The 24,809-nt window shown below is 55.2% G+C and overlaps 2 protein-coding genes across 5 annotated transcripts in view; one reads left to right on the top strand and one right to left on the bottom strand.

The window, feature by feature from the left end:
- The first annotated feature begins 859 nt into the window (after positions 1-859).
- GET4 (guided entry of tail-anchored proteins factor 4) lies at positions 860-22,251 on the top strand. Of its 2 annotated transcripts, none has more exons than XM_081135082.1 (9): positions 860-1,108; positions 12,997-13,075; positions 13,287-13,368; positions 13,763-13,912; positions 16,473-16,611; positions 17,504-17,644; positions 17,784-17,859; positions 17,991-18,063; positions 21,448-22,251. In XM_081135082.1, exons 1-9 carry the CDS (start codon positions 954-956, stop codon positions 21,531-21,533), a joined length of 981 nt encoding a protein of 326 aa, XP_080991208.1. In that variant the 5' UTR covers positions 860-953; the 3' UTR covers positions 21,534-22,251. The 2 variants fall into 2 exon arrangements, with proteins under 2 accessions (XP_080991208.1, XP_080991207.1); XM_081135081.1 differs by lacking the exon at positions 860-1,108 and adding an exon at positions 1,457-2,473.
- ADAP1 (ArfGAP with dual PH domains 1) overlaps positions 22,246-24,809 on the bottom strand; it is a 35,188-nt gene continuing 32,624 nt past the window's right edge. For 2 of the 3 annotated variants that reach the window (XM_081135078.1, XM_081135080.1), the window contains exon 11: positions 22,246-24,733. In XM_081135078.1, the coding sequence (XP_080991204.1) occupies positions 24,705-24,733 (29 nt within the window). In that variant the 3' untranslated portion in view covers positions 22,246-24,704. The remainder of the gene's footprint in view (positions 24,734-24,809) is intronic. The other variant, XM_081135079.1, reaches the window with a different exon arrangement.

Below are 24,809 nucleotides of genomic sequence, written 5' to 3'. Positions count from 1 at the left end.
AGGGTCGGGCTGCGAGCGCGGCACGCGGCTTATCGCCGGCGGGCCCACCTGTGCGCCGAGCACCTGCTGCGCGGGGCCCTGCGAGAGGCAGAGCCGCAGGGGCGCCCCACCCGCCGCCTGGTTTCCATTCGGCAGCAGGTGTGCGCGCCCACCTGGCGCACCTGCCCCGCCCCGCCCCGCGGCTCGGCCCGGCGGCCTGGCGAGCTCGGCGCGGCCGGCAGGGGGCGCTGGGGACCCCTCCAACTAAGGCGGTCGGGGGGCAGCCGCGCCCGAGGCCGACCCTCCCCGACGAGGCCCGCCTGGCCCTGGGCCGGGCCGCCTGCGGGCCGAGGGGAGCCGCCCTCTCCCGGGCCCTCGCCCCGCCCGCGAGCAGGCGAGGCCGCGCGGCCCCCGCGGGGCTCACGGACCCACTGCCGCCTCCCTTGGAGGGCGACTCGGGGCGCAGGCCCGCGCGGGGCGTCTCGCGCCCGGTCGGCCTCCCCGCCCAGAGGGGCGCCCGTGCGCGGCGCCCGCCCGCTCCGCAGCCCGGGCCTCAGGACGCCCGACCCGCCGGCCGAGTTGCCGCGGCCGGGCCTGGCCCTGGACCGCCCGGCGCCGCCCGGAGCCTCGGCCCGGGACCGGCTGAGCCGCTCCCCTCCCGCCCGCTCCCGACGTCAACAATCGCCGCCCAGGGTCGCCCCGCCCCGCCCCCCGCGCCACCGGCCGCCGTTGTGGCGTCAGCGCGCCGCGAGGTCACGTGGTCGCCCCAGGCTCCGGGCTCGCCCGCGTCACGTGGTCGCCCCCTTGCGGCCCACCCCGCGGTCACGTGGCCGCCGCAGGCGCGCCCGCCCCCAGCCGCGCGCAGCTGCTCGCGGGCCACCGTAGAGGACGTGGGGCGGCCGCCGGGACGGAAGCCGAGAGGCGCTGCCGACCGCGCCTGCGACAGCGTCAGCCCTGCGCGGAGCGCCGGCCCGATGGCGGCGACGGCGGCGATGGCCGAGCAGGAGAGCGCCCGGAACGGCGCCCGCAACCGCGGAGGCGTCCAGCGCGTGGAGGGCAAGCTGCGCGCCAGCGTCGAGAAGGGCGACTACTACGAGGCGCACCAGATGTACCGGACCCTCTTCTTCAGGTAGCCGCCCGGCCCAGGCCCGCGCCCCGCCCCCCGCCTCCCATTGGCCCGCGCCGCTGCCCGTCGCCGTGGCGGGCGAGCGGGCGGCCGGGCGGCGCGGAGGGTCGGCGCCCCTCGGCCCCTCCCGCCCGGCTGGCGGGTCCCCGCGGGCCGCGCCGTGGGGGGCGAAGCCCCACGGAAGCACCGCGGTCCCCGCCGGGCGGGCCGCCGGCGTGTCGCCCTCGCCCGCCCGCGCGGCGTCCTTCCCGGGGCGGCTGCGCCGCCGCCCGCTGCGGCTGCTGCACCTGCGCCGCCGGGGGCTGCCCGCGGGCCACGTGGGCCGAGGGGCCGGCCGCTCGTGACGGCCGTGGGTCCCGACTCCGGGTGGCGTGAGCCAGGCTAACGTGCCCTTTTCGGGGGGGCTCGCGCGGCCCCACGGGGCTGGTGCCGCGACGCTGCGAGGGCTTCCACGTGCGGCCCCACTCCTGGGACGGACACGTTCCGGGCGCCCTGCGGCTCGGGCAGGAGACTGGCCACGCACGGAGCGCCCTTCCCCCCGGCGCCCAGGGCCGCGCTGCCTCTGCCCGCGGGGCCCGGCTTAAACTTTCCCTCTGAACGGCCGGGCGCCCGGCGCCGGGCAGCGGGGGCTCGGGGCTCCCCGCCTCGGCTCCCGTCGGCCCGGCCATGTTCGGAGTGAGCGCGGCGGGGGGACCGCGGCTGTGAGTGGGCGCTGACTGGACTCCAGCCGCCCCCGGGCCCAGCCCCTGTAGCCTCAGGGTTCTGCCTGGCCCCGGCCGTTCCTGAGGATTCGCGGTGGTTGGCAGCGGGGGTTAGCAAACCGGGCCCTCCCGGAACAAGCGGCGCGCCTCGCCTCGGGCGGTTCTGCGGTGACTGCCTGTGAGGAACGTGACTGGCCTCGAAGCGGCGAGTCCCTCGGTCCAGGGTCCGCTCGGGACTGGCCTGGGGGAGGGTGGTGAACACTCGGGCTCGCCACCAGCCCGCCTCCGCCCGGCCCGCTTTCCTGCCCGCCCTGCGCCCTGGCTCCTGGGCGCTCGGAGCTCCCGCACGCGGTCAGGGGTCACGGGCAGTAGGCCGTCCGCCGGCGGCCTGGCCGGGGCCCAGTCGGCGGTGGCTGTCGTGGCCCAGGAGGCCCCGCTGAAACGGGTTGGAGCCGCCCCTGCCCCTCTCGGGTACGGCCCACGTTCAGACCGACTTCCCGCCCTGGGTGGAGCCCTCCGCGGCGTGCAGCTCCGCAAGAAGTCAGATTCACCACCTTATTCTAATCTTAATGTCTTCCTACAAACAAATGCCTGCATGTACCTAGTAAGCATTCACATAAAATGCTTGATTGGATGAGCTTTCACATGTCAGCAATCACCAGTCAAGGTACTGAAAATACCCATCACCTGTAGAGGTTTTCTCTTCAGCCTTGACAGTCTCGCCCCCGCCCCCGGCCACCACTGACCTCTGTCACCGCAGGCTGACTTGCATTTCCTAGCGTTTTATCTGACATTTTTCATTCCCTCAGCGTGATTATTTCAAGCTTCACTCCAGTGCGTGCCGGTTCATTTTTATCGCTGAGTAGTAGCCCATTGTGTGGATGGACTGCAGTCTGACTGCCCGCGCCCGACTGGGTGAACTTAACAGGCTTGCTATTTTAATTCACTGACGTCATATCCCACCGCAGTTTGAGGAGCAGAGGCGAAGGAATTGGGCAACCCAGCCGATGGGCATGGCGTGGAGGGGTGACCACAGGTGTGGGCATGGTCTCTGGTCCAGCTGGTTCTGCTGGAGGCTCAGTCCCAGCCCTGGAGGCAGCGGGCTGTCTCCCTGGGTAATTAATAATCTGTCAAATCACTCCCATGGCTTCGGAGGCTGTCCTGTGGGGTGGCCAGGATGCCTCATCACCTCAAGGAACCTCCTTGCAGGCCTGGGCCTGAAATCAGGTCTTCCAGCCCCGGGGCCTTTCTAAGGTTGGTGTTGATGGTTGATTGTGGCCCATAACCTTGTTTTGCCTCTTAAATTGAAGAAATTTTTAAAAAGAAAACCTTAGGCCATGCATTCTCTGCAACCCTTGAACTTTCCCTACAGGAGTGGTGAGGGCTGGCACCTGTGCCTCTACGGTTCACACTGTGTTCCGGGTGACTCTCGGGGTGACTGGAGCCTCGAGCGGCATCGGATAGCTGAGATTTTTCACGTGCCTCTGTCTGTCTTCATTTGACACACATAGTCGTTTTTTAAAAAATTAAATTTATTGAGGTAACAGTGGTTAAAACATAAATTCAGATGTACACCGTTATAATTTGACATCTGTGACCTCTACAGCGAGCTAGCCACCCAGCCTGGTCTCCTTCCTAAGTGACCACACGTGTGACCCCTTCACCCAGTTTGCACTGGCCCCCTCTCCTGGGGTGACTGTCAGTGTAGTTCTCAGTACCTGTGAGTTCGTTTGTTTTGTTCACTGGGTTTTTAGATTCCACGTATGAGTGAAGTCATATGGTATTTGTCTTTCTCTTTCTGGCTCATGTCACTTAGTATGATAGCCTCTAGGTCCGTCCATGCTATCAGAAATGGCAAGGTTTCATTTTTATTGCCGAGTGATACTCCATTGTACATATGCACCACAGATTCTTTTTGATTTATTTTTTATTGATTTTAGAGAATTCGATGTGTTGTTCCACTATGTGTGCAACATTGGTTGATTCTTGAATGTGCCCTGACCAGGGATTGAACCTGCAACATCGGTGCCTCAGGATGACGCTCTGACCAACTGAGCCACCCGGCCAGGGCCAGCACACAGCTGCTTTAAAGTCCATACATCCACCGACAGGCACTTGAGCTGCTTCCATGTCTTGGCTACTGCAAATAACGCTGCAGTGGACATAGGTGCATGTATCTTTTCCAGTTAATGTTTTCATGTTCTTTGGATAAATACCCAGAAGAGGGATTGCTGGGTCATGTGGTAGCTCTATTTTTAATTTTTTTGAGGAAATTTCATACTCTTTTCCACAGTGGCTACACCAATTTACATTCCCACTGGCAGTGCACAGGGTTCCCTCTTCTCCACATCCTTACCAAAATTTGTTATTTCTTCTTGATGACAGCCATTCTTGCAGGTGTCAGGTGGTGTCTCATGGTGGTTTTGATTTGCATTTTCCTAATCACAACGTTGACCATCTTTCTGTGTGCTTGTTGGCCGTCTCTATACCTTTCTTGGAAAAACATCTATACAGAACTTATACCCATTTTAAAATTGGGTTTTTTGTTGTTGTGTTGTATGAGTTTTTTGGATCGTAATCCCTTATCAGATTACATGATTTGTAAATATTTTCTCTCATTCAGTTGGTTGCCTTTTTGTTTTGTTAATGGTCCCTTTTCTTTGCAGAAGCTTTTTAGTTTGATGTGGTCCTACTTGTTTGCTTTTGTTTCCTTTGCCATTGGAGTTTAATTCACAAAAACCACACTGAGGCCGATGTCTAGAAGCTTGGCACCTACGTTTTCTTCTAGGTATCTCATTGTTTCAGGTCTTACATTCAAATCTTTAATCCATTTTGAGTAGATCTTTGTGGATGGTGTCAGAGAGCAGCCTAGTTTCATTCTTTTTCATGAGGCTGCCCTGTTTTCCCAACACTCCTTATTGAAGAGACTGTCCTTTGTCCACTGTATATTCTTGGCTCCTTTGTCATAAATCAGTTGCCCATATATGTGTGGGTTGATTTCTGGGCTCTTGATTTTGTTCCGTTGGTCTGTCTGTTTTCCTACCAGTGCCACACTGTTTTGATCATTGTAGCTTTGTAGAATAGTTTGAAATCAGGGAATGTGAGCCTCTGGCTTTTTCTTTCTTCAGGATTGCTGTGGCTATTTGGGGTCTTCTGTGGTTCCATGCAAACTTTAGGATTATTTGTTCTATTTCTGTGAAAAATGCCATTGGGATTTTGGTAGGGATTGCATTAAATCTATAGATTGCTTTGGGCAATATGGACATTTTAACAGTGTCGATTCTTTCAATCCATGAGCACAGAATTTTTCTCCATTTCTTGGTGTCTTCTGTTTCTTTTATCAGTGTCTTAAGTTTTCATTGGACAGGCCCGTCACCTCCTTGGTTAGATTTATTCTTAGGTGTTTCATTCTTTTTGTTGTGATTATAAATGGGATTGTTTTCTTAATTTATGTTTTCTGATAGTTTCAGAAGTGCAGCTGGTTTTTGCATGTTGTTTTCGTATTTGCCACTTGACTGTATTTGTTTATTAGTTTTAATAGCTCTTTAATAGAGTCTTTAGGTCTTTTATATATAAAATTATGTCATCTGCAAATAGTGGCAAGTTTTAATTCATTCTTTCCAATTTGGTTGCCTTTATTTCTTTCTCTTTCCTGATTGCTGTGGCTGCAACTTCCAGTGCTAGTTGGATCACAGTGGTGAGAGTGGGCATCCTTGTCTTGTTCCTGATCTTAGAGGAAAAGCTTTCAGTATTCTCCGTGGAGTATGAGGTTAGCTGTGGGTTTCTCATGTGTGGTCTTTATTATGTTGGGCACCTGCCTTCTGCACCTCTGTTTTATGGAGAGGTTTTGTCATACGTGGGTGCCGTGTCAGACGCTTTCCTGTGTCTGTTGAGATGCTCATGTGATTTTACCCTTTGCTGTCCTTGTGGTGAATCCTGCCGATTGGTTTACAAGTGAGGAACCATCCCTTCCATCCCTGGGTGAGTCCCGCTGGTCATGCTATGTGATCCTTTTATTTCCTTACTCGTTTGTTTATTTTATTTAGTTATTTTTCAAACTATAAGAGAGCACTTATTTGGTAAATCACAGAAGTAGAAAAAGTAATTCCTAGAAGAAATGGACTTAGGAAACCAGTTATAGAGGTAAAGGAAGGGCCCTTGAAGGTTGGGGGTGAGGAAGGCAATGGTGCTGCGCCTGGAGGGCGGGGGGAGGGAAAGGCGAGGGCATGCTCCCAGGAGGCAGAGCCTCACGGTCCTTTTAATGTATTGTTGTGTTCAGTTTGCTAGTGTTTTGTTGAAGACTTTTGTATCCATGCTCATCTGAGATACAGGCCTGTAATTTTGTGTGTGTATGCTGTCTTTGCCAGGTTTTGTTATCAGGATAATGTTGGCCTCATAAAATGAGTTAGGCGATCCCTCCTCAATTTCTTTGTTTGTTTCCCCACCCTTCCACTTTCTTTGGTTACCCTCTTTTTACATCTGCTACTTTTTTTTCCCCCCATTCTTTTTTTTTTTTTTTTTTAATTTATCTTTATTGTTGAGAGTATTACAGGTGTCCCATTTCCCCCCCCCCAATTAACCCCCTCCACTTTGCTCCCACCCCCTCCCCAGGCCTTCACCCCGTTATTAACTGTGTCCATGGGTTATGCATATATGCATATAACTTCTTTGGTTAATCTCTTCCCACCCTCCACCCCCCTTCTCTCTTTCCTCTGAAATATGATCGTCTGTTGCATGCTTCAGTGTCTCTGGATCTATTTAGTTCGTCAGATTCTTTTGTTCATTAGCTGCTTCTTAAAGAAGACTTCAGCTTTTCCTGTAGTGCTGGTCTGGTGGTGATGAATTCCTTTAGCTTTTCCTTGTTTGAGAAGCTCTTTATCTGACCTTCAATTCTAAATGATAGCTTTACTGGGTAGAGCAATCTTGGTTGTAGTTCCATGTTTTTCATCCCTTTGAATATTTCTTGCCACTCCCTTCTGGCCTGCAAGGGTTCTGTTGAGAAATCAGCTGACAGTCGTATGGGTGCTCCCTTGTAGGTAACTAACTGCTTTTCTCTTGCTGCTTTTAAGATTCTCTCTTTGTCTTTAACCTTAGGCATTTTAATTACGATGTGTCTTGCTGTGGGCCTCTTTGGGTTCCTCTTGTTTGGAACCCTCTGTGATTCCTGGACTTGTAAGTCTGTTTCTTTCCCCAGGTAGGGGAAGTTTTCTGTAATTATTTTTTCAAATAAGTTTTCAATTTCTTGGTCTCTTTCTTCCCCTTCTGGCACCCCAATAATACGAATGTTGGGCCTCTTGGAGTTGTCCCAGAGGCCCCTTATACTATTTTTATATTTCTGGATTCTTTTTTCTTTTTGCTCTTCTGGTTGGGTGTTTTCTGTATCCTCATGTTCCAAATTGCTGATTTGATTCTCAGCGTCCTCTACTCTGCTGTTGGTTCCATGTAGATTATTATTCATTTCAGTTCCTGTAGCCTTCATTTCAAATTGGTACTTTATTATGTTATCGATTTTCTCAGTTATTTCCCTAATAGTATGCTTAAACATCCTTATAAACAAAATTCTGAACTCTGTAACTGTTAGCTTGCTTGGATCTATTTCATTTAGTTCCTCTTCTAGAGATTTTTGTTCTTTCCTTTGTGACATGTTTCTTTGCCTCCACATTTTGGCTGCTTCCAGGTGTTTGTTTCTATGTATTAGGTAAAGCTGCTATGTGTCCTGGAATTTGTAGAGTGGCTTTGTGTAGTAGGTGTCCTGTAGGGTCCGTTGGCTCAGCCTCCTCAGTCACCTGAGCTGGGCCTTCCAGGTGCTCCCTTGTGTGGGCTGTGTGTACTGTCCTCTTGTAGTTGAGCCTTGGTTGCTGTTGGTGTTCCTGGGAGGAACTGACCCCCAGGCCGATCAGCTGTGAGGACCAACTGCAACTACAGCCAAAGAGCTGCTGTGCTGGAGACACCCCTATGGAGCAGGATTTACTTCAGTGGAGCTTTGGTGTTCACCAAGTGTGCCCCTTGAGTGTCACTCATGGATGTGGTAGGGTTGTAATCCAGTATGGTTGAGTTTGACCACCAGGTGCACTGTCTCTGGGGCCTCCGGGAAGGTGCAAAGTCAGCCTCTGCCAGTGCCTTGCCCAGGGCCACCCAACATGAGCTACACAGCAAACCGTAGTTGGCTGCTACTTGTGCTGGGCTTGGAGGAGCCCAGGAGAGGCCAAGCTATGAACCAATGCAGCTGCCACTAGTGCCAGGCCTGGGGCCACTTATCAAGCTGTATGGGGCCCGCTGCTGCTTGAGAGATTTTAAGAAAGTCCTAAGCATGAGGCTCCAGAGGTTACTTGCATAGAAAAGCCACTGGAAACGGCTTGGATGAGCTTGCAGGTGGGGAGGGGTGGGGCCAAAGGTGAGAGTCAGGTGCTGGCGATTCAAATATGGCACCTGCCTGCCGGCTGTGTGGGAAGGACTTACCAAAGGAGCAATGGCTTCTCCCAGCTCTTCTGCCTGGGAGAAAGCTGCCCCTCCACCTCTCGCCCCAATTTCGAGCAGGTTAGTTCCTCCCCAAATGTCCCAGGTTCCTTTCAAGCTGCTGCCTGGCGCTGGGGCTCACAGGGAGCGCCTCTGAGTGAGTTTGTGCCCTGGCCCATTAAGAGGAAAGCCTGTGACTCCGGGACCCTCAGCCACAGTCCCGCTGGTTTTCATAGCCCGAAGTTGTGGGGACGTCTCTTCCTGGCCCTGGAGCCCTGGGCTGGGGGCCTGCAGTGGGGCTGGGACCCCTCGCTCCTCTGGAAACGTCCTCCGCAGAGATGTCCCTCCCAGGTTTAAACCGTGGCAAGTCTCGAATTCAGTCCCGATCCGCCCATGTTTCCGCCCCACCTACCGGTCTCGGTGCTGCTTCAGTTCCCTGGTTGTGGGGCTTCTGTTCAGCCAGATTTCAGGAGGTTCTGAGTGACGGTGGTTCTGTATTTTAGTTGTAATTTTGATGTGGTTGTGGGAGGCGGTGGTTGCAGCTGTTACTTACGCTGCCATCTTGTTTTCTCCTCTCCTCAATTTTTTGAAAGAGTTTGAGAAGAGTAGGTATTAAGTCTTCTCTGGTGGAGTTCACCAGTGAGGCCATCTGGTTCTGGGTTTCTGATTTTTGAGAGGCTTTTGATTACTGTTTCAGTTCCCTTACTAGTGATTGGTGTGTTCAGGTTTTCTGTCTCTTCAGGATTTAACCCAGGAATGCTGTGGGAGTCTAAGAATTAGTACGCTCTGGGCTGTCAGCCTGCAGCACATGGTCTCTCACAGTGGTCTCTCCTGACCCTTGTACTCTCGGTACCCGTCGTAATGTCTTTTTCACTTCTGATTTTATTTATTCCAGTTGCTCTCTTTTTCCTTAGTGAGTCTGGCTAAACATTTGTCAATTCTCTTTCTTTTTAAAGAACCAGCTCTTTGTTTCACTAATCTTTTCTGTTTCTATTTCATTTATTTGTGCTCTGATTTTTGTTTCCTTCCTTCTGCCTTTGTCCTTTGGGCTTCATTTGTTCTCTTCCCATTTCCCTAAGGTGTACCGTTAAATCATTTATTTGACAGTGTTCCTCTTCCTGAGATAGGCCCGTATTGCTATAAACTTGCCTCTTAGTACCGCTTTTGCTGCATCCCAAAGATTTTCATATGTCGTATTCTCATTTTCATTGGTCTCTGTGTGTCTTTGGTTTCTTCCTTTATTTTTTCATTGACGCAATAGTTGTGCCATAGTATTAAGTCCATTTGGCCAAATGTGTCACTTAAGGCTGTAGTTTTCTTACTGATTTTCTACCTGGGTGATCTATCCATTGGTGGGGGCGTAAAGTCAAGTCTCCTACTGTTATATGTTGCTGTCTAGTTCTACCTTTATGACTGTTAGTCATTGCTTCCTGTATTTTGGTGCTTCTACGTTGGGTACATATATATTAACAAATGTTATTTCAACTTGATGGATTGTTCCCTTCTCAGTATAAAATGTCCATCTTTGTCTCTTTACCTTTTTTGATCTGAAGTTTATTTTGTCTGATATACGTATGGCTGTGCCTGCTTTCTTCTGGACACCATTTGCTTGGGGTATCACCTTCCACCCTTCGCTTTGAGTCTATGTTTGCCTTTGGAGTTGAGATGGTGTCCTGAAGGCAGCATGTAGGTGGGTCTTGTTTCTTAGTCCATCCAGCCACTCTGCCTTGTGGCCAGAGAGGTCATTCTGTTTGCATTTAGGGTGATAGTTGAGTGTGAGGACTCACTACAGCCAATTTATCTTCTGTTGTCTGGTTGCTCCATGTCTCCCTGTTTCTTTCCCGTTGGGTTTCATCTGCTACTTCAGGTTGGTGGTTTTTTCTGACGTTAATCCTGTTTTCTCTTTTTTCACATTTCATGTCTCAGCTCTGGATATTTGTTTTGTGGTTACTGTGAGGTTTGTATAGCACGTCTCACAGAGAAAAGAGGTCTTTTTCTTCTGATAGCTTCTTTTCTTCATTTGCCTTTACGAGCTCACCCATTTCCTCCTCCCGTCACAGATTATCTCTTATATTCATTCATCACTAAATTAAAGCAGCTATAGTTATTTTAATGCTCTTTTTCCCTTTCACTTTTATGCTATGATTAAATGTTTGACACTGTTCTGAATTATAGCTGTAATTTTCTGCTTCTGTCTGTCTGTCACCTTAAAGTCTTGTGTGCTTTTGTTTTTTTGCATCAGGTAGGAGAGCTCCTTGCAGCATTTCTTGTGGTGCACACTGCAGCTCTCACACGGTGGGAAAGCCGTTACTTCTCCCCATGTCTAAAGGATAGCTTGGCTGAATATATCATTCTACTCTCTCCTGGCCTGTAGAGTTTCTGCTGAGAAAGCCGATGACCTGATGGGGTTTCCTGTGGCGGTGACCGGCTTTTCCCCTTGGTTGCCTTGAGAACTTTTTTTGTCATTAATTTCTGACAGTTTTAACATGTGTCTTGGAAAAGCTCTTTCGGCGTTGAGATAATTAGGTGTTCTGTCAGCCTAATGGTTTGGGGAGCTCTTGATTATTTCTCCCCCCTCTCTCCTGGGATCCCGCTGTCCTGTGTTGCCCTTCTCGGGAGTCGGGTAGGTCCCGTAGCTCTCTTCCACCCATCTGTCCTCGGGCTCTCTAGCTCCCCGACGTGGTGTGCTGTCTCCAGTGCATCTTCCAGTCTGTGGGGCTCCTCAGCTCCAGAGTCTCTCTGGTTCTTCATGGTTTCAGTCTCTCGGGTCAGGTGCCCGCTCTGCTCAGTGGTTTTGTTCCTGAGCTCATTGGGCTGCCTTGCACGTTAGTGTCTTGTTTCTCCATGATGGCTGTTGTGTCCGCCATGAGGTCACTGTTCGTGATTGTGAGCTTGGTTTCTGGAGACCTGTCATTTTCTCTGTGTTGCTGTGTCACTGTTGTTGTTCACGGTGTTTCATGGGTTGTACTTCTGCTGGCTGGTTTCAAGTGGTGAACAACTTTTCATACTTAGGTTCCGGATTGATTTTATAAGTCAGCAGGTTGGTAGTTAGAGGTCATTCATCTGTTTTCCAGTAGGTGGTGCTATACACAAGTTTTTGTTTTACCTGGGCTACCTACGCCTCTGGGGCTGCGGTGTGGGGGCGGCGCCAGGGTGGCAGGTGCCCACACTGTGTTCAGGTCACCTGGGCCTCAGGGCACCACCACTGTGGCCCGGGGATGTGGCAGGTGGGGGGAGCCGGGTTTGCAAGCCGCTGCCCTACCCCTTGCCCTCCCCCTTGAAAGCAAGCCCCATTGTCCCAGGAACCTGGTTTACCTGCCTTTCGGGACTTCTCTTTCCCTCATCTGGATTTCTAAGACATTGCCTCTTGCTACCTGAGTGAGGTAGAAGAGTCCAGTGTTGTATCATGAATAAGCTGAGACGGGCTGATGTAATTGTCACTTAGGGTAAATGCTACGGCCCTGTGGGTCTGAACAGATGGGGCTGTGTCCCTGGGTGTTTTTTTGGAGCTCCTGTGGCAGTGCTGGGACTAGGCCATGTATGTATGTGTGTGTACGTGTTTGTGTGTGCATATGTGTACGTGCACGTGTGTGTGTTTGTGTGTGTGATGGGGGACGTGTCACAGTCAGCAGACACACAGGCCATGCGATGACCTGCGGCAGGCGCAGGGTTTCCTCCGAGCTACCTCCTCTCATGTCCGTGTCCAGGCAGTCCGAGGGCCTGCTGATGGCAGGATGGGACTGTGTTCTCCTGGGGTGTCTGCTGTGGAGCCTTTTTGAAAGAAAGACCTTTTCTGTGGTGACTGGAACAGCCATGGGGGCTGGAGGCACTCATGGATTCCCTGGCTGTCTTCTTTCTGTGTCACTGGGATCCACGTATAGCCAGTGAATCAGGTGCTCTGGGTACTGCCTCGCGGGCCCACACACAGCTGCATGCTCTCTTTTGGGTGCTTCCTGCCATTTCTCTCTCAGGCTGCTCTGCATCCCTGGACACTTTGTTTGCTGCAGACCATCCCTGTCTTGTCCGGTTCAGTTACCTGCTAGGCTCTGGTGGCTCCTCTTCCCCAGCCACTCCCAGGTCCTGTTCTTGGTGACATGTATTCAGAGTGGAGCACCCATGCAGGACAAGGGGGGTCCATTGCCTCCCATGGGAAGTGAGGGGTAGGCTGAGAAAGTCGGCACAGTGACGGAGGGTATTGTCCCCAGTGAGACCTCAGCCCGGAGCTCCTGCTTTCCCCCATCCCCTGCGCAGTCCTGACCTTTGGTTCTGCCCTGACAGATGAGGGGCGTCGCCCTCCCCTTCATGCAGCACCTACCAGCGTCTCAGGGCCTGTGCTTGAAGAGGGTCGTCACCCAGCCTCTGCTGTTCCCTTCCCCTGACTCCCCTAGGCCTGCCCAGAGTCCTGCTGATGCTGTTCCCAGACGTGGCACTGCAGGGGGCATGGTGTGCTGGTCCGAAGGCCAGTGTTGCTGACAGCGGGTGCTCCGTGCAGGCCGGGGGAGTTGGGTCAAGGAATATCCCCACCTGGAGCCATGATAGACCCCTGGGGGCAGGGTGCCAGGACTCGGTGGTGGCAACTCAGGAAACCACACAGCCTGTGTCGGTGCTGGTGGGAGGGGCACTGCTTGCTTCATGAGCTTTCCTGTGATCTTCAGCGTTCAGCCTCCCAAACCGTACCTCTTGCCCTTGGCGAGCGACTGGACCTGACGCTTTGCTCTCTGTCCTCTGCTGCAGGTACATGTCTCAGAACAAGCACGCAGAGGCCCGGGAGCTCATGTGCTCTGGAGCGCTGCTCTTCTTCAGCCATGGCCAGGTGAGCAGCCAACATGGCCCCAGGCCTTCTCTGCTCAGGGCTGGAGGGCTGGAATAGGAGTGTCCCGGGCTCCTGTGGGGGCCCCAGCACTGTCTGGGCATGGGCACCGCACGCCCAGGCCGGGAGCCTGTTATATGGGCTGCTTTGCTGTGTCTTCTGAGCACAGAGCTTCCTTTCTAACCATGCGATTGTTTGTGTCCATGTTGTGTAGCAAAACAGTGCTGCGGACTTGTCCATGCTGGTCTTAGAGTCGCTGGAGAAGGCGGAAGTGGAGGTAGCCGAGGAGCTGCTGGGTGAGGCTTTCTCACAATGCACGAGGCTCCTTCATGCAAGTGTTTCGGGGCTGTTGTCTCATGTAGCAGTCCCCTTCACACATGTGTGCACACATGCACACGGAGGCCACTGTGCTGTTCTGTCCCCAGGACCTGCCCCTTTGCACTGCTGGGACGGCGAGGAGGCCCCACTGCTGCCGGTGCCCCTCAGGGCTATGCTCCCACCACCAGGCGGGCTCCTCTGGGCATGGTTGGGAGTGGTCCCGAGCAGGGCTGGCCCGTGGGGGGCACACGAGAACGCTGCCAGCTGACCTTGTCGTGAAACCATGTTGTTTTAACAAACTCCTCAGGGTGCACTGCAGAAAGCTGGGGTCGTGATGTGCTCCCCAAACAGGTCTGTTTGCGTTGTTTTTAGAAAATCTGGCTAAACTGTTTAGTCTGATGGATCCGAATTCTCCGGAGAGAGTGGCCTTTGTGTCTAGAGCCCTGAAGTGGTCCAGCGGAGGCTCCGGGAGGCTGGGCCACCCCCGGCTGCACCAGCTACTGGCCCTCACCCTGTGGAGAGGTAGGTGGTGTGCATGGGGCTCAGAAGCACGGAGCATGTGTCCACTCTGTACCTCTCAGCTTCTGATTGTTCTCTCTAATCATTGAGCCTCTGCCACCTCATGAGGGCCAGGTTTTCTCTGTGAGATAATACGTGGGGGCTGGATTTTCTCTTGTCTGCTGAAGGTAAATGGCTGTGTTCCACATTCAGTCTCCTCTTGGTTAAGTCATGTAGCCAAAGGCCAAGCACCGGAAGCAGTGAGGCTGGCACAGTGACAGTGGGAGGGGCTGGCTACACTGGGCCTGGCCCATTTTTCCCCATGCAGCCTTCAGGTCCCAGTAGACGACCCCCACCTCCCACCACAGGTCTCCTTTCTGGGACCCCTTCCCCAGACTAGCACCTGGTGGCTGCTCTCTCTCCTTAGCATGTGCCTTGCCGCCTCCTTCAGCATCTGTGGGGCTCTAGTGGGTCCTGAGCTCGGATCTGTGACTCAGGCACAGGAGGAGGCCCTCGGTGAGCACCTGCTGAATGCCCGCAATGACAGCTCTTCAGTGGGGCATTAAAAAGCTGTGTCCCCAAGGGCCCTGTGAGGTCAGTGTGCAGTTGTGCATTCCTGCGTCCTCGGCAAGTCTTTTGGGGCCCCCTTGCCCTGGCTGTGCGCGGTGACAAGTGCGCTCCTGTCCTCACTGGATGCCCCGAGTGGGTGCAGGGAGGCTCAGCCTCATGTATTTGAAGCCAGGAGCTCAGGTGCAGGCTGGAGGCAGCTTTCTGCTGACACGTGCGCCGAGCCTTGTAATCGGGACCTATGCTCATGGGAGCTACAGGAACCAGCCTGCTGACTGGTGTGTGGGACTGGACAACTGTCTGCTTGACCAGCCAGGGTGGCCCCAGAGCTTCCTCCCTTCCCTTGTCTCATCTGCCAATAGCGTCAGCCCCTGCATGCCAGGTCCTAGAGTCCACTGAGAAGCCAGCCACTGGCAGAGGCCAACTGCACCCTCCACTCTGTCCCCACCTGCTATGGGTGCTGGCTCTGCGCCCACCCCACAGGGACATTATGAGAATAATGGGTCAGATCTAAGAGACCACGAAGGCGAGAGTGTTAAGGAAACTTAGAGGGTGTGGCTGGGTCCCTCCCAACTGCAACCCAAGAAAGAAATGTGACTGAGAAATAGCCGCTGAGCCCTTTGGGCCAAGACAGCCAACAGGCTCCCTCCTCGTGGCCACACGTTCCCTGTGAGTGCCCCGCTTCCTGAGCTCGGCCTTTGCCTCGTGCTCATGGCCGACTCTTCCTCATCCTAGACCTTGGGTTGATGTCTGTCCCACAGGTGCTGCTTGGGTGGTCCCGTCCTCGCTTATAGCCCCGTTTATTTTCTGTCTGTCTTGTCTCCACTAGTGAGCCCTCTGCCCACAGTCCCATCCGTGGTCTCATTACTGCAGGTGCCCAGGAGTCCCTCTCCCATCGTGCTAGCCACTCCTGGGGCCAGCCCAGCTCTTGTTTTGTCCTAAGAGGAGGAGGGCCACCCTGGTTAGACCCCAGCGGCAGGGCCAGTTGGGGTCACTCCGGTTAGACCTGTGTTGCCAGCCGGCATTTATCTGGCACCATTTTTCCCAGCCTATGTCTGTGGCTCCAAAGCAGAGGGCACAGCCCAGACTTAGCGATTCCAGGGTTCTCAGAGGCATTCAGAGCTGCAGGTGCTCTAGTAGCACACTCCCTCCCTCTAACCTCAGCTATGTGCTGGGCACTTCTGGCTATTTAATTGTAAGTGGGCTCAAATGGTCTGATTTTTAAAAGCATGACCAAAGTCCCCAGCCTCCCCATATCAGCAACGACTGAGTCTGTAACCCTGTTAGGGTGCAGGTTCTGGTTCAGGGCCTGAGTCTGCGTTCCTGATCAGCCCCAGGTGATCCCACTTTGTGTGAGGACAGTGTGGCCCGTGCTGGGGACATGGCAGAGGTGGAGCCTGGTGCGGCAGTGCTCACTGCTGTCCCACTGCACATGGTTTGTCCTCACGAGGACTTTGGTCCCTTCCTGGTAGGATGTGCAGCCCTTGGTCTGGGTTTCTGTCCAGTGCCTGCTCTGTGCCCATGCCTGGCACTCAAGAGTGCTATAGGGGCCATGGGCCTGGCTAGGGGAGCTACCGGTATGTCAACAGCTCTGCAGGTCCCAGGGCATCTGAGCTGGTCCCAGGCACCTGTGTGTTGGGCAGGTGGGTTTTTCGCATCCCATTTCGTCAGATCTGCATGAAATTGCTTCGTGTAGGTCAAAAGGGTCCCCAATGGGCCGTGTCCTATGGTTCAACTAATATAAATGTTGATGTGGGGACACCAGGAGCCTACCCAGGTCAGTTCAGCATAGTCACCTTCCCTCGCAGCAGTTTGCATCGGACCCTTAGAGCTTGAGGGAGTCCGTGAGGTGCTGGCCAACCTGCTGTGAACAGGACTGGCACCACCCACGGTTAGCGCTGGGTCATGGTGGGGGGAGCAGTGTGAAATTAGGGGAGTCGGGGCATAAGAGAGTACAGGTCTCTAAAGGTCCTGGTCCTATGCCACATCTGTGTTGACGGTCTTTCTCCCCTTGCAGAACAGAACTACTGTGAGTCTCGATACCACTTCCTCCACTCGGCCGACGGGGAAGGGTGCGCCAACATGCTGGTGGAGTACTCCACATCCCGCGGCTTCCGCAGTGAGGTGGACATGTTTGTGGCCCAGGCCGTCCTACAGTAGGTACCCCAAAACCAGTGCCCGCTGTCCCTGCCTGTCGGGGTTGTTTACACGGGTCCCCCAACCCAGACACGCGGGGAGGGTGACCTGAAGTCATGTGATGTCCCCACTGTGGCCCTGAGCATCAACCTAGGATCCAGGAGATCGTAGTTCGATTCCTGGTCAGGGCACCTGCCCGGGTTGCAGGCTAGATCCCCAGCTGGGGCCGTGCAGGAGGCAGCCAATCAATGACACTCTCATCATTGATGTTTCTCTCTCTTTCCTTCTCCAAAATCAATAGATATATATTTTTAAAATATATGTATGTACACACAGACATATATACTGGGGCATGTGCAGGAGGCAACCAACCAATGTGTCCCTCTCCCCCACCCCCCTCCCCTACTCCCTCTCCCTCCCTCCCTCCCTCCCTCCCTCCTCATTTCTACTCTGAAAAGCAATGAAAAAAATATTCTCAGGTGAGGATTAAAAATAAATAAGTACGATTGTGGCCACATGCACCTCAACCTGCCCTCAACCTGCCCCACTGCAGAGACATTCCCCCTGGGGCCTCAGACCACTGGCCCCTGGGCTGACTGTGCTCACCCAGGCAGATAGCTGACAGGTGTGTGGAGAAAGCAGAGCCCTCACCCTTCACACCTCTGGTGACTTTGGACAGGTCACCTCCCAAGCATAGTTCTCTTCAACTGTAAGTTGTGAAAATACAGGCCTGCTGTGCCCAGCGGGCAGGCAGCTGGTGTGAGCACAGGGCTTCGAGGCCCTCCAGAGTTCGAGGCCTCTGCTGTGGTGCACCCTGGGCCACAGCTGTGGGAAGGGGGCCACAGCCACACGGGACTGCTTTTGCCGGCAGATGTTCTGTATTCCCATGCACTGGGATATTCTCATTTCCAGGTTTCTCTGTTTAAAAAACAAAAGCAGTGCATCCGTGGTGTTCACGACATACACCCAGAAACACCCGTCAATCGAGGACGGCCCCCCATTCGTGCAGCCACTGCTCAACTTCATCTGGTTTCTGCTTTTAGCTGTAGACGGGTGAGTGTGTGTGGAGGTGGGGGTATGTGGAGGTGTGTGCATGGCAGGGAATGTAGGCTCGTGGGGGGGGGGTGGCTTCTCTGTCCTGCTTGCTCTGGGTTCCAGTGCCCCAGAGCTGTGCCCACTTGTCTTGTTTCAGAGGCAAACTGACAGTGTTCACGGTGCTGTGTGAGCAGTACCAGCCATCCCTCCGGCGGGACCCCATGTACAATGAGGTGAGGGCTGCTGCTGCTGCTGCGGGGGGGGGGGGGGGGGGGCGCCTTTGTTGAGGGCGGATGGGAGGACTGGGGGCATGTCCCCGTGGGGTCTCGAGCAGCTCCTCACCGTGTGCCTTTGCCTCCACCAGTACCTCGACAGGATAGGACAGCTCTTCTTTGGGGTGCCACCTAAGCAGACATCTTCCTATGGAGGCTTGCTAGGTAAGGCCTGATGGGGGGGTGCCTGGCACTCGCCTTCCCGGGCTTTGTCTCTGCCTTGCTGCTGGGCCCTGTCACCCCCTCATTGATCACCCAGGCTCCCTCTCCATGGGCCACAGAAAGGAGGCTAGACTCTCTTTTTGGTTTTTATTGTGGTAAAATACATAGAACATTTGCCATTTTTACCATTTCTAAGTGTGCCGTTCAGGGGCATTAAGTACATTCACATTGTGCAGCCACAACCACCAACTGGACCTCTCTGTCCCCAGCCACCCACCCTCCTCCCTCCTGTCTCCCAGCAGCTTCTACCAGTGGAATAATCACCCAGGAGTGTCCTGTGTCTGGTTTACTTCACTCACAGGCTGTCCTCGGGGTTGACCCCTGCTGTGGCAGCCATCAATTTCCTTTTTACGGCCAAATAACTGCAGTGTGTGTTGTGCGCCTCCGGTCACGCGTGGTGGGCCCTGGGCTGCTCCCACTGGCAGCCTGGCTATGACACTGCTGTGCGCGTTGGGATGTGAGTGGCTGCTTGAGACCTGCTTCCCGTTCTTGGGGTGTAGACCCTGATGTGGAGCTGCTGGGTCATGCTAGTTTTGTGCCGAATGTTTTGAGGACCCTCCACACCATATCCAGGTGGCTGCACCAGTTACCTTCCCACCAGTAGCGCACGAGGTCCCACTTCCCCCGTCCTCCCAGTTCTCATCCTGCTGTTTGGATCGCAGCCACTCTAACAGGTGTGAGTGGCACCTCCTGGTGGTGTGGGGCGGTCAGCATCGTCTTACATGCTCCTTGGCCATTTGTGTGTCTGTCCACTCAGTCATTTGACCTTTTTTGAATTGGGTTCAGTTCTTTGTATTTTCTGGATATTAATTCCTTATCAGATACATAATTTGCAAATATTTTCTCCCATTCTGTGGGTTCCCTTTTTTTTTTTTCCTGTAAGGCTTTTTTAAAGCAGTTTTAGGTTCACAGCAAAATTAAGAGGCAGTTTCAGAGGTTTCCCGTGTACCATGTACCCCGCACATAGCTTCCCAGAGCAGTCTCCCCACCAGAGTGGACATTTATTACCAGTGGCCCACACTGATGCCTCGTCACCCAGGCCCATGGTTGGCAGCAGCCTGGCTCTGGGTGGTGTGGGTTCTGGGGTCTGGACAAACCTGCAGTGACCACTGTTCTGCCTGACGTCCTCTCTGCTCCACCATTGTGTACCTGCCCACCCCATGGTCCTTTTATTCTGTTGATAGTGTCTTCTGCTGCACAGATTTTCAAAATTTTCATGAAGTCCACAACTTATCTTTATTTTTTATGCCTTCAGTGGCACAGTCCAGGTACTCTTGCCTGGCCCAGTGTCCTGAAGCCTCCCCGTTTCAGCTAAGCGTTTTGTGGTCTTCAGTCTTACGTGTAGGTCCCTGGGGCATTTCTAGTCGTCTCTGTGGGTGTCCTCATGTGAGAGTCCAGCTCCACTCCATGTGGACGCCAGTGTTCTCAGCACCATTCCCGACAGACTGTCCTTTCCCGACTCAGTGACCTTGGCACCCTTGTCAGCAGTGGTTGAACCATGTGGTTCCCTTGTGGGCTCTCCTCGTCTGCACGCCTGCCCGCCTGGTCTCTGTGCCGGGACGCAGCTGTGCCTCCTGTAGCTTTGGAGGCCTTGAAGCCAGGACGTAGGAGCCTGGCTGGTTCTTTTTCAAGGGGTTTGGCTGTTTGGCTTCCTTGAGGTTCTGTATGAATGTGAGGGCGTTTTGTTTCTGGAAAAAACATCACTGGTGTTTTGAAAGGGATCCTGTTACTACGGGTCTCTTCAGGGCGTGTGTTTCATTGTGATTTAGTTTTGGTAGGTGTTGGAGGCCAGGCCACTGCCCATATCCTGCCACGCCTGGCTCAGCCCCGATCCATGCTGCCATGTGGGCCGCCTGCCTTCATAGTTTAGACATGACCCTCTGCCCCGCACACAGGCAGGGACAGTACAGCCCTTCATTTAAGGTGGTTTTTATAATCTAATAAGATCTTAATATTTTTTTAAAATATCTATTGATTTCAGAGAGGGAGAGAGAAACATCAGTGACGAGTCATTGCTTGGCTGCCTCCTGCATGCCCCCTTACTGGGGGATCAAGCGCACAACCCGGACGTGTACCCTGACCTGGAATCAAACTGCGATCTCCTGGATCCTAGGTCGATGGCAACCATTGAGCCACACCTGGCTGGGCTTTAACTTTTATTTTTGATGGGCACCCTAGAAGGCTGGGCAGCATTAAATTTTCCTAAGCTTCCTTCTGGAAAGAACTCGAGGCACAGATGGCTCCTCCTGCACAGGCAGTGCTGTGTCCTACACACTCACTGCCCCTCGTTCTTCTTAGCGCTGGGGCTGGGGCTGCTCCAGATGATGCAGCAGGAGGCCCAGGCAGGGACTCATCCCACAGGGCTGAGTTACACTCCCCTGGGCCACTGGTGGGGTGCTGCTCTGTGTATCTGAATCCAGACAGCACCCCCCTCCTGGGGCTCTGGGACAGGGCAGGTGAGTGCTGTGTCATTTTGACGGCTGTTGACAGATTGTGTTCCGTAGAAAGGTCTTCCCATCTGAGATTTTAAAAGCCGTTTCTTTTTATACAAGTTTGACTTGTTACATGTCCACATAGCCTAGTGGACACTCGCACCCGGGGGCAGCTTCCCCACCCCGAGGGCTGTCTCACCAGTGAGACGGGGACATGTCAGCTTCCTGTGGTAGTGTCTGTCGGGCTTGGTCCCCACACCACTCCTCAGCACAGCGTCCTGTCTGCTCATGTATTTTCCATCAGAACAAGGACTGACCTCCCAGTGGGTGCAGGTCAGCGAGGTCTTACCTTCATGACCATCTGTCCAGAGCGTGGTTCATGTCTCCACATGTACACGTCCCCATACAGTTGGTTTAAGGGGACTTTTTAAACTTTGAGCTTCTATTGATATAAGTTCTTTGGGTGGAAATTAAAGTCAAAAGGAAAACTATCAGTGGTGACAGCACCCATCGGTGATGGCAGTTGACATTTTTTACATGTGGTCTTTGAAACTTGGATGCAGCTGGCCGACTACTGTGTGAGGTCCCGTGCGTGTGGCTGGCAGCCTTCCCTCTGGGTGACCCTGGGCTTCATGACGTTTCAGTGACAACTCTCCACGCTTCCCTGGTGGCTGGGCCGTGTCCTCACTGATGACAAGGCAAGGCCCTGAGCCCAGTCCTGCAGCCAGCGTCCTAGCATTTTCTTTGCTCCCAGATGTGTTTCCTTGGGGAAGATTCCCGCTGCGGGACTGTGGGCTCCAGGGTCTTAGGTGTGTCATTGGGCGTGTGGCACCAGGGAAGGCGGGGTTGCTGGGTGGGGGAGCTGTGTGGCCTCTGATGGTGCGTTTGCTTCTAGGCAACCTTCTGAGCAGCCTCATGGGCTCCTCGGAGCAGGAGGGTGAGGACAGTCAGGACGACAGCAGCCCCATTGAGCTCGACTGACGCCACCCCTGGACCTGCATGAAGAGGCCCTCTGCCTGGTGGGGCTCAGTCCCGAGCGTGAGCCCTGGACCTTGGCTCCGGGTCAGAGGCTGCGGTAGCTGCACGTTCGGCGTCTGTTGGTGTGCACTGGCTGAGGGCGGCGGGGCGGCCGTGGCCGTGGCCGTGGCCTCAGATTGACCCACAATAAAGCACAGGCTTGCGTGCCACCACCCTCTCCCGGTCCTTTGTTTCTGGTTTGCTTTGGGTGCCAAGGGCCAACACAGGCACCAGGGTCGGGGGTGGCTGCCGTCGGGCCAACCCCATGTGGACGTCCGTGGCGGCCTGGGCTGCTGCTCCGTGCCAAATCCCAGAAGCCACGGCCTGCAGCCACACCCACATCTGTGCTGTGGCACCGTGCAGACATCCGGAGGCTGTAGGACTTCCACCTCTGATGCAATATTTATTCCATGGGTGACGATTCCTTCCACCTGACGGTCTAGGTCTTAACCAAATAGCCCGTCCAGCGGCGCAGCTCTGTCCTTCCTCACGTGCTCTACCAGATGTTCCCGGGATGATTGAGATGGGACACACTTTATTTTTTCACAATTAAAAGGAGAGTTGTAGATTAATACACAGTGATCATGCATGGAAGGAGCGAAACAGACTATTTACTGTAAAAATGGAATTTAAAGGGAGGCTTGTGTTAATTGTTGAGTTTAAATAAATTCTTTATACTGGGCTTTGCAGCACTGGTCCTTTCTGAGTGAGCTCCTGGGGCAGGGCTGTGGGGCTGGGCTGCCGAACAGACACCTGTGAACCCCAGCCGGGAGGGGGGCTGTGACCGTGGCGGGTGGAGTGGAGGCAGCAGAGCCATGTGGGGAAGTCTCGTTCCGTTTGTGTGGAGAAACCGAATCTGCCAACAGGTTTGAGGGCACAGCTTCTGAGATGGGCCGCGGTGGTTGTGGACGCTGACCTGCACCCTGAGGTTGGAGCCCCCCCCCCAGCAGGCACCAGGGGTTCTCCAGGGAGCATGATGGTGGGGAATGGGAGTGTGGTGTGTAGGGTCTGAACACAATGCCCTCAGACCTGCCCGGTTTGAAACCATGAATTACACCCGACGGGTGGATATGTTTGGGGGTAGTTGGAGTAGAATGCAGGTTTTCATGTGGGACTGTGCCCAGGATTAACTCAACGAACTAAAGCCAGCTGAGCAGCCATGTGGGACAGGCGCCGCCTTCACGTGGGATCTGTCCCACCTTCGCTTGGTCCCGGTGACCCTCCTGCTGGGAGGAGTGCAGTTTACTCACAGCTGACTGTCCTGACCACTCAGCACCGGGCCTGCAGCAGTCCCCTCGGGTCTGTAAGTGGCGCAGACACTTCCTGGAAACAGACATCCGGCTGCGTTTGTCCGTGTGTCCCTGCATTTCCTCCACCTTGGGGCCTGGTGAGCAGGACTTGGTCAACGAGGCCAAGGCCAGGACAGCTGCCTGCCCAGGGCCTGCACTGACCCCTCTGCCAGAGGACCAGGATGGAGTGGCGCTGTCCACCAGCCCTGTGTGGGCAAGTCCCCTACCCCCCCAGTCCTAACCCTGTCCTCTCATTTCTTGCTGAAATGTGAGGGTTGTCGGTTTCCAGGCACCACACATGGGTGTGCGGTCGCTCGCACACACACAAGCTCACGCACACGCACTTGCAGAGCGGTGCCTGCACCTCTGGATTCGGTGCAGGGTCCAGGTCAGTCCAGGAGGGCAGGGGGTGCAGCCTGACCTGCACGGTAGGGCCCCTCAGGGTTTCCCTCCAATGATCTTCCTGCCTCTTGGGCTCAAGTCTTCGTCTGTCACTGAGAGTGGGTGGCGGTGTCCAGTGTGGCTGCAGCAGCGGCCTGGGGTCTAAGGAGAGGGGCAAACTGGCAGTCCCCCTGGGCTGGGGCACCTCTCAGGGCAGGACGTGTTCATTCCCCAGGGGTTGTCCTCACCCCCAGCCTGGCCATCTGGAGGGCCCGGCCCTGGCCAATTTAGCTGAGCTTAGCAGGAATGGGGGGCCCTCTGCAGCACCCCTAGTCTAGGTTTACAACTGGTCTGAGCTGGCCAGCAGTTGGAGAGTGGGGGAGAGAGGACGGCTCCCTAGTCCCCCCACCTACACCTGGGTAACAGGCACGGGAGCTGGGCCCATGAAGTTAGGCCAAGGCCCTTGGGCACTGGTCCTGGGGTGTTTCCCCTTTCCTGGCTTGTGTCAGAGGCCAGTAGGCAGGTCCTCCTGGGGTGGCCAGAGCCCCCCACCAGTCTCCCAACACGCCGATGAAGCTACACCCGGGCCTCATATATTTCAGGATGTTTCACAGGGTGGGGGACTCCTGGACCCAGGCTCCCTTGGGGGTCATGGCTGGGCAGGACGGGGAGGGGGGGCGGCTGGAGGCTACCCAGGTGATCTGGCAGGTGTCTCCACCTCAGCCAGGCTCTGGCCTCCTGGGAAAGGGCCCACGCCATCCCCCTCCTCTGGAACGTGCCGTCACCCCCACCCCCACCCCCACCCCCGCAAGGGCCATGGAGCCAAGGCACCTGGGGAAGTCGGGGCTGCAACTCCTCGAGGACAGCACAGCGGGGTCAGCTGGGCTCAGTCCATCATCCCAAGGGTTCAAAGACAGCAAGGTCAGGCCGGGGAAGGGGTGGTCGCCGGGCAGCACCGAGCCCTGAACTGGGCATGTGAGGCCCCAGGGGCCGGGGCAGGCAGCCTGGAGGGCTGGGCTGGGGCACCAGGTGGGGGCCCTGACCCCAGGGCAGATACTCAGTGCTTGCTGGGGGAGGCGGGCGGCGCGGGGAGGCATGCAGGCCGCCCGCTGTCCCCACAGTCCAGCCTCGTCGGGCGGGTCCTGCCCAGGTGAGTGGTGGCAGGGGGCTCAGTGAGGGGCGTCTGGGCGGCCAGGCCCTCAGGAAGGGTGCTCAGTGAGCAGGGAGGGAGGGAGGGACAGCAGCATGACGGGGTCGGAGGTCAGGCCAGTTCGGCCCACAATGAGGTTCTAGAGAAACAGGTCCTGGTGGCTGCAGCTCAGGCCCCCAGCCGTGTCTGGGCTGCCCCTCGGGGCCGGGGCCGGACGTCTGGCTTCCTCTGTCGGCAGACCCCACAGTGCAGCCCCCGCCGCCTCGCCGGCCACGTCAAGTGGTCCACGTCCTCGGCCTCCAGGACCGCCTTCTGCTAGGGCTTGTGTTTGAAGTGGGCTTCCACTGGAAAAGGGACAGGGGCCCGGCTGTCACAGCCACCCAGGGGTGCCGGGCTCAGGCCCGCCCGGCCAGCCTGCCC

This window comes from Miniopterus schreibersii (assembly GCF_964146895.1).
Source record: "Miniopterus schreibersii genome assembly, chromosome: 4".
Lineage (NCBI taxonomy): Eukaryota > Metazoa > Chordata > Mammalia > Chiroptera > Miniopteridae > Miniopterus > Miniopterus schreibersii.
This window is presented reverse-complemented; position numbering and strand designations above follow the sequence as displayed.